This window comes from Struthio camelus, chromosome 13 (assembly GCF_040807025.1).
Source record: "Struthio camelus isolate bStrCam1 chromosome 13, bStrCam1.hap1, whole genome shotgun sequence".
Lineage (NCBI taxonomy): Eukaryota > Metazoa > Chordata > Aves > Struthioniformes > Struthionidae > Struthio > Struthio camelus.
This window is the reverse complement of record NC_090954.1, coordinates 22669100-22687484: the sequence shown is the minus strand read 5'-3', so window position 1 is coordinate 22687484 and position 18385 is coordinate 22669100. Positions and strand designations below refer to the sequence as shown.

Here is an 18385-nt window from a genome sequence, read left to right as displayed (position 1 = left end):
GGTTACTGGTACTGTGATATTAGGAGCACACAAACAGGTCCTGCCCCTCAGATAGTTAACCAGAAGGTTAAGATGGTGATTGCATGGTCCATGCCTTTTAAAAATCTGTCTACTCCTTCCAAACAAATACCCCATTTCAACACTGCCTTAGCCTAGGCAGATGAGCTTCAGGGTAACAGGTGGTGACCAGAGTTCAGTGGGCAGTTCATGGCTAAGGACACTGGGGGTTTCCCGTTACACAGCAGTTCACAGAGTCAAGCAGCTCTGGACAGCATGGCTGCAGGGCTCCAGCCTTCTTCTGATCTCATCAGCAAGCTTCTCTCTTGGGATATTGACCTACAAAGCAAACAGTAAGAAAGAGGTAGCAGCGGCAGAACCTGTTCTGCGGAAAGCAGTGCTGCTGATCAGGAGACCGCCTCTTCCCAACCATCCCCCCGGCTTAATGGGGCCCACTACTCAGAGTGTCTTGCCTCCTGCCTCAGAGTACAGTTTAGGCTGTCCAAGAAGGGACAGTGAAAAATGAAGGGGCTCATTGCTGCGCTCTTCTTGGGGGAACAAATATATTTAAGGCTGCTGAGTAGAGCACAGTTTGACCTGGCCCTGGGGACTTGCTGTGCATCCCAATGCAGTTTGTGACAAGGATTTTCTGGAGAAGTCATTCAACAGATCTGTGATACAGCTACCCAAAGGAACACCATCAATAAGGGAAAAGCTGGAGCCTTTCAATGACAATTTCTAGGTTTTGGAAGCACTTTTGAATCCTGGTGTAAAGGGGTATTCTCACCTCTTCTCTTGTTGTGACATCTCGCAGTTTGACAACTCGGTCTGTCAGCTCTTGCTCTCCTATGATGGCAACGAGGGGAATCCCTGTGTCCTCACAGTACTGCAGCTGTTTCAGCAGTTTAGGGTCCTTCTTGTAGAGCATCTCTGCCTAGAAGGGAGTAGAACAGGTGGCACGAATCATTAATGCACAATTTGCTCTGATGGATCATGCAGCAAAATACCCAGCACCGAAACCCCACAGAAAACTGCCTCATTACTCCTGCAGCAAGTGGTTGGTTGCCTGTGGTGCTCACAGCTGTTTCCCCTCTCTGCCTGCTAGATCTCAGATAGGTCCAGATCTAAATAGACAGACAGCTAGTGGGGTTGATCTCTGTCCTGTGACTGCAGTTAATGTAACAGGGCCAAGCCAACATCCCTACTTTACCTTGATGCCTGCTTCCCACAGCTCAGAGATGAGCTTCAGTCTAGCACCAAGTAAGTGTTTCTGAGGTGTAGCCACCAGCACTTGCGTCTCGGTCGTACGAACCTTCTCCCCAGAGGCCTGCAAGGACAGATGCACTCATGACTGGCTTTGAGGGAATCCGCAGATCGCAACAGGATCATCCAAACTCACCTTGGACTGTAACAGCTGGCTAACACAAGCATATTTAAAAGCAAATCATCACTGTTCAGTGAATATTACTGAGCAAGGCTAAACTTTCAGAAGCTAACAGGGTCCACAATTAAGACTGCATGGCCAAGTTTAATGAGCCCCTCCCCCCCCCCAGGGAGTCTGCATTCTGACAGATCATTTAATTGTATGCTGCTGTTTCCATGGGACATTGGCCTTCCTCCTGGACAACTTTCCAATATTTCTTTTGATTCTTCATGTATAAACACATTGCCTTGGCCTCATTTACTATCAATCACGAGCTCAGAACTAAATGCACAGTGATTACTTTCCTCACAGGGCTTCCTATGGCACTCATTACAAAGTGAGTTTCACAGCTGTTACTGAATTTATAATTTCACAACCCCTGGGGGAAAAACTTCACAGGGGAGAGACAAGAGTGAAGTGACTTGGGCCAAGCCACACAGAAAACAAAAGACAGAACCAGGACTAGAACTCAGGGCCCATCTCTGTCACTTCCTTAGTGTCTGCTATGAAACGCTGCTCTCAGATGCCAAATGACTGCCACACAATGGGCTGCAGAAAAGGGCTCTGTCTTCCAGTGACATTGAGACATGAATGCCCTCTCCCCAAAGCCCATTTCTTGAGCACCACAGAGATATGCGTTTTCCATCATCTGTAACAAGTGATTGCTCCTGAGAGCCTTGTCCATATTAAGTACTGCCTGCAGCACTTACCTTCACTCTTTGCTCCATGATGGAGAAGATCCGCTCAATCCCAATGCTGACTCCCACACAGGGCACCCTCCGTCCTTTGGGATCAAACATCCCCACCAGCCCATCGTAGCGACCACCTCCAGCCACACTCCCAACGCTGACTGGCTCCTCCTCATGGTTGTTCTCCTGCTGTACCAGGACGGCCTCAAAGATCACCCCTGTATAATAGTCCAGGCCTCGCGCCAGGCTCAGGTCGAAGGAGATCTGCAGGACACAAGCCGAGTCCCGTCACCGGGTGCAGCTGGGGCACACAGGGCTGCCTAGCCACGATGGCAGCATTCCCCCGCCTCTGCACCTCCTCACCTTCCCTGTGATGCCAAACAGCGTCAGGTACTCAAACAGCAGCTTCATGTCCCCCAACCCCTCCTTGGCTAGTTGATTCTGGGATAGCTTTGGGTCCTGGAGGAGCTGCTCAATCAGCTCCAGGCCACCTGTGGGAACAAGCCATGCTTGAGGTCTGCCAGGAGCCAGCAACAGAGCTGCACTGGCAACCGTGGGCCCAGTCGGTCGCGGGTGCTGCTTTGCACCCTCTGCCCCTGCCCAGGGTGCGCTGGCCCCTGCCTGCCTGGCCTGCAAGAGGGTGGCAGTGCTTGTAGGGACAATGACCGAGCAGGCTGGAGGGGGGGGCTTTCAGCCGAGAGGGAGAAGGGATCCCCCCTGCAAAGCGCTCACCGTGGAGCTGGACATATTCCCCAATGCGATTCGCAGCCTCAGGAGAGAGCCCCTTTTCTCCCAGCATCTCGCTCCTCACATCCTCCCACGACATCTGTGAGGGGAGACAAGAGCATCAGTCACTGCAGAATGCCCTCATCCGTGGTCTCCACCAGCCCATGGATTCAGAACGTGTGTGGGAGGAGAGCAGATGCTTCACAGCAAGCATTCTCACTAATGATCTGTGCCTATGTCACAGGAATCCTTAAGGGAAATCACTGACAATGCCAGGCTTTATTCTTGGCCACTGCTACTAGCCCAAGAGTTCTCAGAGTCCCTTACAAACACTACTGAATTAACTGCTGTGATACTTCTTTCTGATGGGAATAGCAAAACCACTGCCCAGGCTGAACATCCCGAAACTGGAAGTGACCTGCCCAAAGAGCAAAATGCACATTTTGCAACTTCAGGGCTACTTCCAAGCATTTGTTACTATCCCATAAAGCACTGGACACAGGTAGGAGAACCCCCAGAACTCCCTTACCTTGTCCAGTTTGTCCACGGTAGAGCATGTGGTTATGAACTTGCTCTCTGGGACACCACAAATGGCAAACACACCGTTCAAAATGCGTCGGTCATTGACCTGGGAGGAGGAAGAGGCATTCTCAGCCCAGGGGAGATCATCCCACTGCAATTTCTCCTTGCCCCTGCCCAAGAGGTGCTGGAAGCTACAGCTGTTGGAGTCTCCTTGTACCTTTTCACTGGTCTCTCAAACCCACAGCACACTGGAGCGGGGGATGGGAGGGAAGGCTCCACTCGGCTCTCATCTCACCTTAATGAGAAAGTCCCCAAGCTGCAACTCACTCAGGATCTCATGCACTATTTTCAGGCATTCTGCATCAGGAATCATAGGATCGAACTGGCCAGCAATGTCAAAATCCTGGGGACAGGAAAAGGTAGAGAAATTCCTGGCATAGCTGGGCTGCTCCTGAAATCCAGCCCATCCTCCTATGTAGCATCCCCTTCTACTTCAGCAGGAGCCCAGCTTCAGGACTGCTGTGCAGGGCCTCTACTCCAGAGGCAGAGCTCAATGGGGCACAAAGCATCGTATAAGCACACAGCAGCTGAAAGTAACCACCCCTCTCACCACTCTCCAGCTCTCTCCTCCCACGTTCCTGAGAGGAACCAGCCCAGCTCCCCTCGCACAGCAGCTACAACACTCACGCACTGGTAGAATTCCCTGTAGCGGCCCCTGGTTGTGGCCGGGTTGTCCCTCCTGTACACCTTAGCGATGTGGTAGCGCTTAATGTTGGTGATTTTGTTCATTGCCAAATAGCGAGCGAAGGGCACCTGAGACCAAAGGGTTAAGGACAGAACCCAGAGATTCCCTGAGCCGGACAACCGAATCCCAAAGCCACCCCTGTCCTCCTGTCACTTCGCAGGCTGCTCCCAGACCAGGCAACAGCTCTCTAAAACACAGACTGGGCTGATGCTGTGTATGATGAACTACGCTTAGCTCTTTTAATGCAGGAACAATTTCATTTCCTTTTCATTAACTGCAGTATGTCAACACCTTGCAAACACAGACCTTCGCTGGGTCATTTTGCTTTCTTAAGGTCTGATACAGAAACAATTCAATACATAGTGCAGGAGATATTGGAGAAAAGAGCTTTTAGGGGAGACAAGTGGTGATAGAGAAGGCCCAGGATGGATGCTTCTTTCATATCTGCAGCAATCACTTTTGCTCTCAAAACAACCACCAATGCTCTGCAGAGGTATGGGAAAGGTGGCAGGGGAGGACAGGAGCCCACACAGGTGGGGACCATGTCTAGGAAGAGGTAAAACCAATATTGTGGGGGATACTGGTACATACCCACAGACCGCAGGAGAAAGAGCAGATTTGTTGCAGATATTGGACTGACTGGGAGGCAGTTAGAGGTGGGAGTCACAGAGTCAGACCAGCTTGGGATCTCAACTGGTCAGAGTGAAGGAGTCAAGAGTTTCGGTCATCCATACAGAAGGAAGCTGGGATTCGTAGATCGGTCAGGGTAACGTTACATGGGGAAGGAGGACTCATGCTAACGCCTTTAACCTAGGCAGAGACCACAGCCTGTCACTGTACCCTCCACAAGGGCTGCACGCTCCCCACGTGCTCAGGGCTGTGGCAGGATACAGTCAGGTCATAGCGAAGGGCCAGCAGCTCTCCTCCCTGATCCTGCAGCTCATAGATGAGCTTTGAGTTGTCTCCATACTTCCCCATCAACGTTTCCTAGGGAGAAGCAAGGCAGTCATTAGGGGAGGCACAGAGCAGCAACAGCTGAAGCTCAGAGCCCCCAGGATGGAGAACAGGCACTAAAGCCCAAACCCCTGAGCAGGTTGGCTGGCTTGAACTCCAGCCCCAACCTTGCTGTGAGGAGTCCCTTGGTGGGGAAGAGGGGGGAACACACAAAGTTTTTCAGCACTAAAACCATCGCTGGGCCCTGCAGGGAAGAACTGCATGACTCGTGCCACCATCCGGGGGTCCCTCAGTACCCCCAGGCCCACAAACAAACAGGGGCAAGGCACAGGGAAGCTCCGCAGAAGCAGCACGGGATGGAAGGGTTCTCCAGCTCTCCCACAGCCCCATGGATCAAGCGCTGCAGCCCCACAAGCAGAGCAGCATGTGTTTGGGGCAGGGCACATATTCCCCCCCCCAACCCCTTGCCCTAGGGTGTTTCCACAGTCCCCTCCTTCCCCCACCGCATTGGCCCCAACACCCTCCCTGCCCTATGTCCCTGCTCCCCATGCCAAGAGGGGGCACAGCTCTCCCTCCCCCCTCCCCAAGCGAGGCGGGGGGGGGGGCGCCCCTTCCCCCCTCCCCAAGCGAGGCGGGGGGGGGCGCCCCTTCCCCCCTCCCCAAGCGAGGCGGGGGGGGGCGCCCCTTCCCCCCTCCCCAAGCGAGGCGGGGGGGGCGCCCCTTCCCCCCTCCCCAAGCGAGGCGGGGGGGGGGCGCCCCTTCCCCCCTCCCCAAGCGAGGCGGGGGGGGGGCGCCCCTTCCCCCCTCCCCAAGCGAGGCGGGGGGCGCGCCCCTTCCCCCCTCCCCAAGCGAGGCGGGGGGGGGGCGCCCCTTCCCCCCTCCCCAAGCGAGGCGGGGGGCGCGCCCCTTCCCCCCTCCCCAAGCGAGGCGGGGGGGGGGCGCGCCCCTTCCCCCCTCCCCAAGCGAGGCGGGGGGGGCGCCCCTTCCCCCCTCCCCCGGCCCCAAGCGAGGCGGGGGGCCCACAGCCCTGCGGGGTCCTGCCGGCCCCGGCGCCCCCTCACCCGGAGCTCCAGCGCGGGCGTGTCGATGGCGGCCGCCCCGTGCCGCTTGAAGCAGGCCACGACGGTGGCGAAGAGCCGGTCGCGCAGCGCCATGTGCGCGGGGAGGTGGTCGCGGGTGCCCTGGTCCGGGGGCAGAGCGGCCCTCAGCGCCGGGGCGCCACCGCCGCTAGCTCCCGCCCTCCGTCCCCAGCCCCCCCCCCCCGGTGCCCCCGCTTCCTCGCCCCACCGTCACCTTGGGCGTCTTCAGAGCCGGGCCCCGCCTGCCGCCGGCCGAGCCCGCCGCCGCCGCCCGCACCTGCCGGGACAAGAGCCCGCGGTCAGCGAGCGGCCCCGGTGGACGGGGCGGCCGGGCCGGGCCGGCTCTCAGCTGGCCCCCGGCGGGGCGCAGCCGCCCGGCCGCGGCCAGCGGGCGCAGCCGCAGCATGGCCGGTCGCGGCGAGCCCGGCTCGCGGCGGCGCGCGCCGCTCTCAGCGCAGGGCGCGCGCCCCCCCCGGGCCGACACGCGGGGCCGCTCCCGGCATCACAGAGTTCCGGTGCACCAGAGCAGGCGATGGGACAGCTAGAGCGTCCCGCGGCTCTTGGCAACCATAGAGACGCGGCGCTCTGGCCGGAGAGCCAACCACAGACGCTGAGGCTAGACCTGTCGTGACGTCGTGACGTGACCGGCCCCGCGCCGCTTCCGCGTGGCACTCTAGGCCTAAGCGGCGGGCTCTCCTTGGTACTTGGGCGGACTGCCTCGCTTTACGACCCAGGCGGACAGAGCGCGACAGTTTCCGTTCGCCGATCGCCTGCATCCTCAACATGGCGTCGGGCAGCGGGGTAGGTGGCGGCGAGGCAGCGGTGATCCGTTCCCCTTTCTCTCTGTGGGCTCCGGGCCCCGTCGGGGACTGGGCCGCGCCGGCTGGGGCCGTTCTTGGAGTGCAGGGCGGCGGCGGAGGCGGGGAAGGGGCGCCCGGCGCAGGCGGGCCGTGCTCGGGGCCTGCTGGCAGGCCGCGGGGTGAGCGTCCCCCCGGGGCCGAGGCCTGCGGGAGGCCCCGTCCCCGACTGTCCCCCTCGCCGAGCCCCCGGCTGCGAGCTGAGAAGCCTCGATCCCTTCGTGGCTGAAAGGGGGAGATGGAAGCCACCTCAGCCCCCTTAGGGCCAGGGAGCCATTTTTTCTGCTAGGCTTCGTGAAGAGAGTTGCACCTGTCCCAACCCGGGTGTGGAGAAACCCCCCCCCCCCCTTCGCTCTCCTGGGGAAGACTGGCCCATCGCAGAGGCTCTCCCGGGCTCGGAGATGAGGTGTGGAGGGAGCTCCCTCTGTCCATTCCCCCTCTCGTCCTGCCCAGCTCCTTTTCAGTTTCTTTGGGGAATGGTTGCCAGTGTCCCAACTGGCCAAAATTGCTACCTGTTGCTGACTACCCTGCATAGGGAAACCTTCCTTCCTGTGATTGTGGTCCTCAAGTCTCTGATGGCTCCTGCTTAACTTGATTGTTTTATTGGCATTGCTTGATCTGTGTATTGTGGCAGTGAGGTCTTTCTGCCTGTACGGAGCCTGCAGGATTTGGTGTTGGGCCTGTTGAGATCAGATGAGTGAAGTAGATGCTATTTGTATAACCAAACTGGAGAGCCAGATTGTCGTAAATAGCTCCAGTAATACCCAAGACAGCTGTCAGCACTACAGCACCAGAGGCTGTGTCTTTCTGCTTTCTTTGCAAATGTTTTTGTCACTTGAAGGCACTCGCTGAGAAGCGAGCAATGCTGAGAGAGGGCAAGAAACAGGATGTCTTCTGGGGAAAGAGTTGGAGCCTGTGTTTTATTTTTAGCCGCTGGTGGTTGTGTTCCTCCTGCTTAGCGCCAGTCTTGAGACTACTGAATTCTTGTATAGGCTTTGAAACTGAAAAGATCATTCACTGCCTACATCTGCAGCAAACAGGAGGCTTTGGAGCACTTTTCTTTTTTTAATTGTTGTTACTTGTTTGGGAAATAGTGTATGTCACCCTGAGCAGTTGTTAGATTTGGGGGCTTGCAGCCACTCTTGCTTCCACTGGACCAATTAAGGAAAGTTCCTTTGGATAAGCTTAGATCTTGTCAGAGATAGCTCGCAGTTGGATTCGATTTGTTTCATTGTGTCTGGCTTAGGGAGACTGGGAAAAGATGTATGAAAGATTATTTTCCTTTTATTATAACAGGAGGGTGAAGCAGCAAGTAAATTTCCTCCTCCCTGGGCTTCAGCCAGCTTTGATTTGTGATAATATGCCAGTATGCAGGAGAATCCAGAAAACACCCTGAAACGTTAATTTGCACTCTATGATAATTCCTTTTTCCTTTGCTCAGGGTAGCTAATAAAACCTGTTATGATACACTTAAAGTGCTTAAGAAGCTCTGGGAATAAATGAGAATTTTTCTACACTTCTCTAAGGCATTTTTGTTCTTATCAGTAGTTGTTCGTTCCATTTGAAGGACTGCCAGAGGAGAAAACCTTAAATGATTGTGCTGCTGCTGTAGCTTCAAATGGGATTTATTTTCTTTGGATTGTGATTGGATTCTTGATTTGACTAAACTGGAGAAGGTGGTGGGTGTATGTGGGTCCTTCCCCCACCCCCAAGGTGGCTTAAAATACAGCCATCCTCATTCTCAATATGAAATTGAGAACCTGTTGCTGCCTCTGCCATGCCAAGTGAAATGCAACTTTCTAATTATCTGAGAATTACCCTCTTCAGAAAGTAAAGAAGTGTCTGAGCTGTAAGCCCTGACTCTTACCAGGTGCTGGGGCTTTTCTTTGTGGCCTTTGTGCCTATGATAGGCAGACATCAAGAAGAGAATCTGACAGTTTAGTGAATAAATAAATGTGGGTGGAAGAGGGGTTCCTCTCAGGTCCACGTTGCCCTCGGTGTTGGTGGCTAGATAAAAATCCACATATGACGGGTGGTGACAGAGGTATCTGCAGAAAGAATAGTCTTTCTATATCTTCATTGCCAGCTTCACCTGAACTCTGCCTCTGTTCCTGCAATATATCCTGTCATTCCCAGTTTCAGGTGCTTTGGGAAGCTAGTTAAGGGCCAGTCTGTCTTGGAGATGTTTCTCCTTTTCCCTGCTTGTCTGAAATTTGGAATGGGGGAGTTATGGGCATGGGACAGTTTACTGTGAGTTGGGTACAATTGTCTTCCTGCTGTCTCTGCATCCTGATTTGAAAAATGGGGTTTTCAGGGCTTTTCCTGGTTTGCTTGTATGCGTATCTCACATGAAGAATACTGCTTCCTTTGATTTAATAGCAAACTCAGTGCTTTGATTCTCATGACATGAACACATATTGCTGATGTCTTTCAGAGCAAGTGTATATATCCTTCTGGACTTGTGCATATATTTTAATCAAATTCTTTATAGCTAATATTATGTTTCATGGCCTCCTCATGTGATTTTTTTGGAGCTCAGATTTAACTGACTTTGGAAAAAGTAGGTATAATTGGCTAATGACTAGGTTGTGTTTTGTCAGGTTCCAAGCCCTTAGACCAAACAGTTGAAATCCCTGTTTGTGTCTGGTATTCAAATAGAAATCATGGATGATCATCTCAGGAGCTATTAAGATAAACTCATTACTTTGCTCAGCACTTTGAAATTCTTCTGGAAGAAACAGATATAGGCATATGGAGTATTATTCTCTTAAGCTACATCCTTAGTTTCTGGGTATGAAAACAGAGGAATTTGGAATATAATGTAGTGTCCATAATTTATTGCTGTGGCATCACAGGCCAAATGATTCCGATTCTTCCTCCATCTCTCCTCATAGCTAGCTAAAGTGTATAACAAATGTTAATACACTTTATTTCCTTTTCAGACTAAGAATTTGGACTTCCGCCGAAAGTGGGACAAAGATGAATATGAGAAACTTGCAGAGAAGCGGCTCACAGAAGAGAGAGAAAAGAAAGATGGTGAGTAACGTACTGACTCCAGGCAAGCTTTGCTCATTTGGCAGTTAGTCACCCAAACCCTTTGAGTTTGAGAGGGAGAGAGCAGCTGAAAGTAAAGTCCCAAAGGGAAATAGCAGCAATTCAAGATTGGCTTGCTCTGATCCTTTTTCTTGTGCTTGCCATTGAATGTAATTGTTACAAAAGCAATTACTGGGAACCTTTGCCTCTGTCTGCATATTCTTTGTGAAGAGAGAACGAACAGCCTCTGGAAATGGGAAAATCTCGGAGGATGACCCAAATCAGAGCTGAAGATGCCTTACTGATCGCTCTGTTTATAAGAGTCTTAATTCTGGCCTGCACAATGAGGAGGAGATGGAACCCTTTCTTGGGTGCAATGTGCGATTCCTGTATGAATCATGTACTTCTCAGGTTCTTGGTGGGCCCCTCTTCACTGAGTGCAACACAAAATCCAGCATGTAAAGCTTGACCCTTCCTGATGAGAACTTGGGTTTTTTGCTTATGTTGTAGGCAAACCAGCTCAGCCTGTCAAAAGGGAACTCCTGCGGCACCGAGACTATAAGGTGGACCTGGAATCGAAGCTGGGGAAGACCATCGTCATCACCAAAACTACCCCTCAGTCAGAGATGGGAGGGTAGGTTGTGGTCTTTGTGTCAGGGTGGGTAATACCTGGGGATGCTGGTAAAGCAGTGAACCGTTAGGGAGTACCAGGCAGTGATTTCCTGCTGGCTTTTGAGCGTGGTGAGATGGCACTGTGCAATATTACACCTAAATTGAACCTTCTAGGATGGTGTATGGAAGAGATGCAGCAGGCAGAGCCCCTGCCAGTGTTGCTGCTTGACATCAGTGCTGCTTAGTCCTCCTATGAAAATGCAACTGAGACAGATTTCTGCTGCCCGCTTCGGTTTTGTTAGCCAGGAGGCCTACTCACAGGAAGAGACTAACTGCTGTTGATTTGGGTCTGTGATTTTGATATCTCTGTGCTGGGAATGAGAGAAACAGCCAGAGGCATGTCCTTAGGAATGGTATTTGGTTGCTATTTGTGTTGATTGTGTTTGGCCAAATGCTGAAAGGATTCTTAGCTCATCCTAAGCCCTTGAGCGGCTAAAAAAAATGCTTTAAGGTTGTGCTATTATAAGAGTAAGCCTGTGAGTGACTCACAGTAGCCAGCAATGCCCAGGGAGATGCACAGCCCTGTACAGCATCCAGGGATGGAAGTGCAGGCTCTGGCTGGGTTTTTGCAGCGATAGCTGTTAAAGAGGATTGGAGTGCTGCTGTTTAAAGCTAGGAGTCGCTTTTGAGAGGTGATAAGGGTGGGAGGACTTACCTCGCAGCCAGATGAGAGTAGACTGTAGTCAGGAGCCAAGGTGGGAACCTGGGCTGCCTGGCCAGTCCTGCCTCGGAGGAAGGCAGCTGAGCCCTGTGATGTCTTAGGGTCCATCCAGCCCTGTTCCTTGCGACTGGAAGGGGTAGATACCACGGCTGCTGTAGTGATAGGTCAGCTCGGGTCTTGGCTTCTGTCCTCCATCACAGTGGTGTAGACATCAAGGTCAGAAGTGGAAACTCCGATTTTAACTCGGGTGGCTCTGTAAATATGGGGCATGGCCTTGCACGCTTCCTTTCATTGAGGCTCTTTGCAATGAAAGTAACTTCCCTCTTGTGCTGGATAAAGGAGCTTTGTCCCAAAGGAAGGCCTGGTGCTCCAGTGACTCTGAGACCAGATTAGAGCAGAGGGAAATTCAGTTTATAGTGCTGGGGTTGTGCTTGCTTCTGTAATGCTGATGAGGCATTTTGGCTTTTGGGCATTGATCTGATTTGATTTTAGTCTAGAGCAGCAGTCTAGGTTAGCACCAAATGGTCCAAATGAGGTGTGGATTTTGCATTTCAGATGCTCTTAAATAGTTGTTCTGTAAAGCAAGGTTTGTTCCATGCTGTGGAGCTAATATTTTTCTCTCCTGTCAGGTATTACTGTAACGTGTGCGACTGCGTGGTGAAAGACTCCATTAACTTCTTGGATCACATCAATGGCAAAAAACGTAAGGATAACTTTTGTGAGTCGTTGGAGGGTTGGTTGACTCAGAGGGTTGCTGCAATGCTCCAGGCTGTTCATGTGTGTCCTGGGCCTTCATACTGGCCAGTGGCTGAGTGCCAAACACTGACTGACACATGTACCAAAATGTGCTTTGGAGATTGGGGCATAGGTAATGTTTGCTGGTGAGAGCCGTGAAAGTGCTGCCTTTTACTCCTGACAACTTCTCTATGCTACTGGACCATTTGTGTGGAATAAGCCCAGGAGGAATAGTGATCTCTTTACTCTGGTTAGGTGGAAGTGTTTTCCCTATTCAGATTGTCTGCACTGCGAGAAGCCCAGGGTCAGCAAATCCTGATGTCTCCTCTGAACATCTGGAGAGAGATTTCCTTACAACACTGAAACTTTAAAGAGGTTCTTAGATAGGAAACAGGTGTGGGACCTAGCTTCCTCCTGGATCAGAAGCTTCTCTTTGGAGAGTTGAGTATCAAGCTCAAAACCAGCTGATCTCTGAGCTCTAGGATACGGAGCAGAGTTTACAGTGTTGGAGACTGATATTTGCTGAAGATGAGCACAGACAGGAGTGGGGCAGGATGACCCTAGAGTTGCTGTGCGGTTCTGTTATTGTCCTGTACAGCTGTTCAAGAGTGTTCATGCATGGATAGGATTAAACACTTTGAGAGTGCAAAGTGTAAACCAGACCTATCTCTGGTTCTTCTTTCCATTGCTGTAATCGCACATGTACCTTAGCTTAAGATACAGTCAGAAGAAAAAAAAAAATCCCAGTTCATCAACCTGTTCCTTTACTATATATAACTTAAAAAAGAGGGTTATAGTGGAACGTGGTCAAAACAAGACTGTATCCTCATTGAGCTGACTCTCGTTTCATGAGTCTGGACTCTGCCAAGGAGCTGGCACTGCTTCTCCTTGGCATGTTCAGATAGTGAGGATGTGGAAAAAGCCAGGGAGCAACAGGATACATCAACACACTCTTGGCATATTGTTCCAGACTCAAAGGTGAACTTAGCTGCCTGCGTAAGCTTGTGTTTGACCCCTTTTTAGAAAGGCAGTAATATGTGTAATACAGACATAAGCACCCCCTTGTATTGAGGAATACCCAACTTCCCATTCTCCACTGGGAGACTGCTTCTTGGATGCTTGAACCTTTGAGAAACAGGAGCTGCAGAAGAGGAGCTGAGGGCAAATTTTTTTTAGCTTGGGGGTAATAAGCAATATTACAGCCCTGTACTTGTATATGAATGTGAAGATGACACTGAAGTGCTTATCTGAGGTGCTCGGAGATTAGCAACAAGTGTGGGTGAGAGAATCTGGAATCAGAAATCCTAGAACATCTGCATGCATGGTTCTGGGATGAATGGTTGAGCTTGGGCTGGAAAGTGGCTGATGGGGAAGTCTTTGGTACAAAATGATTCACAGAGTGAGTTTGGGAGCTTTTGATATGGTCTGTAAAGCTGGCTAAAAACTTCTTGTTCTTGCTGCACTCTCACTTGTTTCTGGTGTATAGTTTGAGCTTGGTAGTACTCTTGCATCCCTGAGGCAAACCTGTGCAGCTACTGGAGTCAGCAGGCTTTTTGGGGTGGATGTGGGGATCCACCGGGCAAAACGTATTGGAGACATTGGTGGAGGTGGCGCTTTCAAAAAATTTGGATCTGCCCTACATAGCCACTGAATCAGAGGCCTGTCTTAGTACTGCATGTCTCTGCTTTGGCTAGAAATGTCCTGTATAACCTGGATCTCTTACAGAAAGCTATTGACATCTTGTCTTATTTTCTCCCATGTCTGGGAAGAGCTGTTGCTCGCCAGTTTTATTCTGATCCTTTTTCTTCCACAGTCCGGCCCTTTTTTCCCTGGTCCAGGATTAAATTTCATGGAGTACCAGAACAACAAGATGATGGGGAGCATCCAAATTGGGAACCTTTAAAGAATGGGCCAGGTCTTTCTTGTTGTTGGAAGTAATATCCAGATCACCCTATTCACTCTCTGTTTAGGTTATGATGTTCCTCTAAAGCCCATCCCCTCTCACATGAGAAATTCCAGCCCATCTAGGAGTATAGGACCAAAGGAGGGCAGAAACTGTATGCCTCTCTGTGGGGGAGGCACTGCTAGGTCATACTCCCCAAGGTGGCTCCGAGGGACCTGGCACGTCCATAACCAGACGTGGTGTGGAAAGAGATGCCCTGAAGGCTGGGTGGTTGTACAGTGCTGGGCTGGGCTCTGTCACTCAGGAGCATGGGGAACAAAATCGCTGCCTGCACTCTCAGTGGTTGTTTGCTGATCCTGTGGACTGAGATTCAATGCAGCTAGGTCAGGTTGGCAGTACTGAGCTTCTGAGATGAATGACCATGTACAGCCTGTGTGTGAGTTTAGTCCGGCAATAGAAGCTGTTTTAAGGGGGTGGATGGCAATCAGTAAGAGGATGCCATGCTGAGGTATTTAAATTGGAGTCAGGGAAGAGGCTGCGCACAGATCTTTAAAGGCTAAGAATGTTGCTGGCTCCGTTCCTGTTTCTCTAGACCAGAGGAATCTGGGCATGTCCATGAGAGTGGAGCGTTCCACGCTGGACCAGGTGAAAAAACGCTTTGAGGTGAACAAGAAGAAGATGGAGGAGAAGCAGAAAGACTATGACTTTGAGGAGAGGATGAAAGAGCTCCGTGAGGAGGTGAGCCTAAGCAGTGACAGTGTACTTCTGACTCGGTGGGCTCCCAAGAAACGCATTGCCTAAAGAAAGCAGCTGTAGTTCCTAATTCAACAGAAATCTTGTTCTTGATAGAACATATCTTCTGATATGCTGCTTTGAGTTTGTTTCTTTGGTTTGTTTCTTTGTTTTGTTTTTTAAATTCTCTGCTGGTGTCCCTGGAAATCCTTTTCCCTCTTTATGTGCAAGAATAACTTTTGACACTTCAGGCTCCCACTGAGAGCAGCACAGCCCTGAGAGTGCACCCTGTTTTGTATCTCCCATTCCTTGTGTTTGAACTTACGTGCTCTGATGAGCAGATTCATATATTTGTCACCTGTCATCCTAAAGTTTGACATGGTCCTTGGGATTGTTGGGGTTCCTTCTCCATGTGGCATGTTGCCTCTATGTGGCCTCCCAACACGTGGAAGAGCCTTTTGAGGGGTGTGCTGTGCTACAAGATGTGTGTGGAGGCAGTGAAAGATATGAAAGCCCTCTCAAACCTGGGCTTAAATGGCAGTAATGTGAAATGAAGATTGAGCGCATTGGAAAACCAGCTGACGAAGTTATCCTGGGAGTGGGGAGCTTCTGTGGATACTTCTTTTTGACCAGCGGTCACTTAAAAGCCAAATATTAAAATTGCTGCCTGTTTGAGTCTCCCTGTCTGAGCCCTGAGCTTTGCTGCACAGCCAGATGCCCTGTTAGGGATGCTGCTGGAGTCCTAGCACTAAGAGCAGCCCTGTGCTTTGTTCTCCAGCAGACTTTGGTGCTGCTGAGCCTAATCTATTTGGAGGAGGTAAGAGACAGATGCCCCGGTGGTGCAGTGTGCACTGTGAGTTGAAAAGCTACTGCCAATAAATGTATGGCAGCAAAGAAATCAGCAGCAACTTTGTGGTGTAGCTTTCTCCGGGGTATAGCTGTCTTCTGTAGATGCTGAGTGGTGAACGGTGATGGGGATAGTGGGAGCAGTTGCTAAGTTGGGAGCCAAAGCTGTGCTTCTACGTGACCCAGTGCAAGCCTGGCGCTGTTCCACAGCCTGTGATCCTTGCACAGTGAAACACTTTGACTAGAGCAGCGCAAGCTCTTTGATGCCAAAACCCCCAAAGCCACTCAAAGCTCAGCTTCTGTTCCAGAAAGCAGCTGTCACTCTGCCACTCTGAAAGGCATCAGGCAGTGACATTTGACATTGCAATTGTTGGAACAGGGCATTGGTACAAGGGAAACGCCTCGTGCTTTAAAAACGGCTCCTTCTCGCTTCAGTGTTGATTCCAGGTGAAGCATCTGACGTTTGTTCTGAAGCAGGAGCTGACAACTTCATGACGCTTCTCTTTGGCTGCATCCGCTGTGTGTGACTTTACTCTTGGGAGTCTGTAGACAATGGGAGACCTCCTGGGAGACTGCAGGCCATGGTTCCCTCTGGCTATTTTATTTCCTCAGATATAACTTGGGTGCTGTGTAGATCTTGGGATGACTGTGCAGTGCCCAGGGTCTCAAAAGCTTAGTCGGCTAAGGAGGTTCAAATTAATTTGCTTATCTTTTCCTTGCTGCAGGAGGAAAAGGCCAAAGCCTACAAAAAGGAGAAGCAGCGAGAGAAGAAAAGGAGGGCAGAGGAAGACTTGACATTTGAAGAGGACGATGAAATGGCAGCTGTGATGGGTTTCTCTGGTTTTGGTTCAACCAAAAAGAATCACTGAGCAGCTCTGGACTCTCCTCTTTCTTGAAACAGATTGTTTTTACCAGGGGATTCTGGGCAACTCTTTAAAGACTTGATTGAGGACTTGTATGTAAATCTCCCAGTAGAAGCTGGCTGGAGGAATTGAGAAGTGATTCCACGCTCTCTACCTGTGCTGCAGAACAAGCTCCACCTGTCATTAGCTTCCCATCTCCTTCTGTGTCCTAGGTCTGGCTACTTGTCACTGTGCTCTGTGGCCTTGTGCGTGCAGGGAAATGTTCTGCTGGGTATGTTTTTGTGTCAATAAAGTACTACACTTCTGTACAGACAGCATCACTCAGAATTATTCTAGTTGGCAAAGGGACATTGTTGTTCTGGGGCTGTATGTTCAAGATGCAGGGAGTGATTCCGTTTCTTTTGAGATCATGTAACCGAAGGAAATGTGCCACAGTGAGTGGTGCTGATTTGTACAGCCTGAATCTTTATGGCTTGTGCTGAGCAGAGCTGGAGGCTGCTTGGAGCCTGGGTTTCCGAAACTTTCCCGTGTATTTTATCAGCAAGGAATTGACTGTTTTACGTTCCTGGTTTGCTTTGCGTTTCGCGGCATAACTATGGTGTCTTTAATCCAAGGGAGAAGTTCCTCCCCAGGATTGATCTAGGATAGAGCGAATGGCAGAAAAGTGTGCGCAATTTGCCAAAAATAAATAAATTGTTAGTTTTAATTGGTCCTTTGGTGGGAGTTCGACTCCTTTTTTGTTTTGAGAGCTTCTGCATCTTGCTGTGAAGAGTGGCTGACATCTCCCGAGGTATGCAAAGCTGGCGGTGGTCTTCTGGAGCACTTGAGGGAGGCGAAGGCAGGGCTTGTCCCCTCTCCCTCAGCAGCTACTTACTCAGCTGCCAGCTCCCCTGCACAGGCGGTTGCCCTCATTCTTTGCTTTCTGAAATAGTGCTGAAGATGTGTGTAAGAAACTGGGAGGGGGAAGGGAGGGAGGGAAGGACAGGACCAGGGACCTGTGTTTCCATTAGGGAATCCCAGAGCAGACTGGACTGGATTCCAGAATTTACCAGCCAATATATTAAGGCCCATTTCTTTCCTGTCTACTGGCTTTCAGTGTCATTTCACCTCTGCCCTTCCCTAAATCCCCATCATTGCTGCTTTTGTTCACCTCAGTCAAACCTTGTGTGACTCATTTCCATCTCCAGTTAGGATTTACATTTTGTGTGGCTGAGTTTTCATAGCTCTGTCTCTCCCTTTCTCCTCTCGCTCTTTTGTGTATGCTGATGGGATTCTTGTTCTTGCCCTTCTCTGTACCTTTATGAAGATTCCTACCCGAGGAAGGCTGAAGTGTGTTTAGCCTTCTCTTTCCAATATGTCTAGAACAAATCCTATAATGCTTTGCTGCTGTTTTAATTCCTTAATCTTAGACTGCTGACAGCTTCATTGCCTCAGGTCTTTCCACTTCAATTCAGATTATAATCCCCATTGAAGATGCTATTGAAATGATGTATAGCCAGTCAGATACAACTGTCCTTGGAGATTTGACCCTTTCAACTCAGCAATTCTTTGACTTCGGCAAACACTCCCTCAGCACGCGGGCTGGAAAGGCGACTTTCATTCCAGCCACGTACCTGCTGCTGTTCAGACTGCAGCACATGGCTCCAGCTGAATGGGAGAGAGGAGACGCTTGTGCCTTTGTGCCCTCCGGGGTGGGGAAGGGATGCTGCCATGGCGCTGTTTCACGCACATTAGAAGTTTAGGATGTTTCAGACAAGATTTAGCAGCAGCCATTTTACCCCAGGCACCAACTCTGCAGCCAAACGGACCCTCACTGTAGCCTGAACTAATTCAGTTTGGCTAATGCCGCAGAGATGCGTGATGAGCTAGCAGAGGCTGCTTTGCGCTCTTCATCTTTCCTGGTTTGTGACCTTGGAGCAGCGTCAACGGCTGCTGCCTTGGTTTTCCC

General features: G+C 50.9%; 2 protein-coding genes across 3 annotated transcripts; one reads left to right on the top strand and one right to left on the bottom strand.

The window, feature by feature from the left end:
• Positions 1–67: 67 nt before the first annotated feature.
• Positions 68–6920, bottom strand: LOC104150470 (histidine--tRNA ligase, cytoplasmic). Of its 2 annotated transcripts, none has more exons than XM_068959801.1 (13): positions 6657–6920; positions 6350–6412; positions 6118–6237; positions 4994–5089; positions 4045–4170; positions 3653–3760; positions 3365–3463; positions 2842–2935; positions 2473–2600; positions 2131–2373; positions 1208–1324; positions 785–931; positions 68–336 (listed from the first exon to the last, which is right to left on the bottom strand). In XM_068959801.1, the coding sequence occupies exons 1-13, from the start codon at positions 6918–6920 to the stop codon at positions 247–249; spliced, it is 1695 nt and encodes a 564-aa protein (XP_068815902.1). In that variant the 3' UTR covers positions 68–246. The 2 variants fall into 2 exon arrangements, with proteins under 2 accessions (XP_068815902.1, XP_068815903.1); XM_068959802.1 differs by having other exon boundaries at positions 6758–6878.
• ZMAT2 (zinc finger matrin-type 2) lies at positions 6803–17149 on the top strand. The gene is made up of 6 exons (XM_068959810.1): positions 6803–6936; positions 9935–10028; positions 10536–10659; positions 11988–12061; positions 14589–14734; positions 16300–17149. The coding sequence occupies exons 1-6, from the start codon at positions 6919–6921 to the stop codon at positions 16441–16443; spliced, it is 600 nt and encodes a 199-aa protein (XP_068815911.1). The 5' UTR covers positions 6803–6918; the 3' UTR covers positions 16444–17149.
• The last annotated feature ends 1236 nt before the right edge of the window (positions 17150–18385 follow it).

Coding starts and splice junctions, on each gene's coding strand:
- LOC104150470 (XM_068959801.1), bottom strand. CDS start 6,920: ATGTTGAGGATGCAGGCGATCGGCGAACGGAAACTGTCGCGCTCTGTC. Junction 6,413..6,656: donor CTGTCCCATCGCCTGCTCTG/GTGCACCGGAAC, acceptor TTGTCCCGGCAG/GTGCGGGCGGCGGCGGCGGG. Junction 337..784: donor ATGTCACAACAAGAGAAGAG/GTGAGAATACCC, acceptor TTTGCTTTGTAG/GTCAATATCCCAAGAGAGAA.
- ZMAT2 (XM_068959810.1), top strand. Junction 10,029..10,535: donor AGAGAGAGAAAAGAAAGATG/GTGAGTAACGTA, acceptor CTTATGTTGTAG/GCAAACCAGCTCAGCCTGTC. Junction 14,735..16,299: donor TGAAAGAGCTCCGTGAGGAG/GTGAGCCTAAGC, acceptor TCCTTGCTGCAG/GAGGAAAAGGCCAAAGCCTA.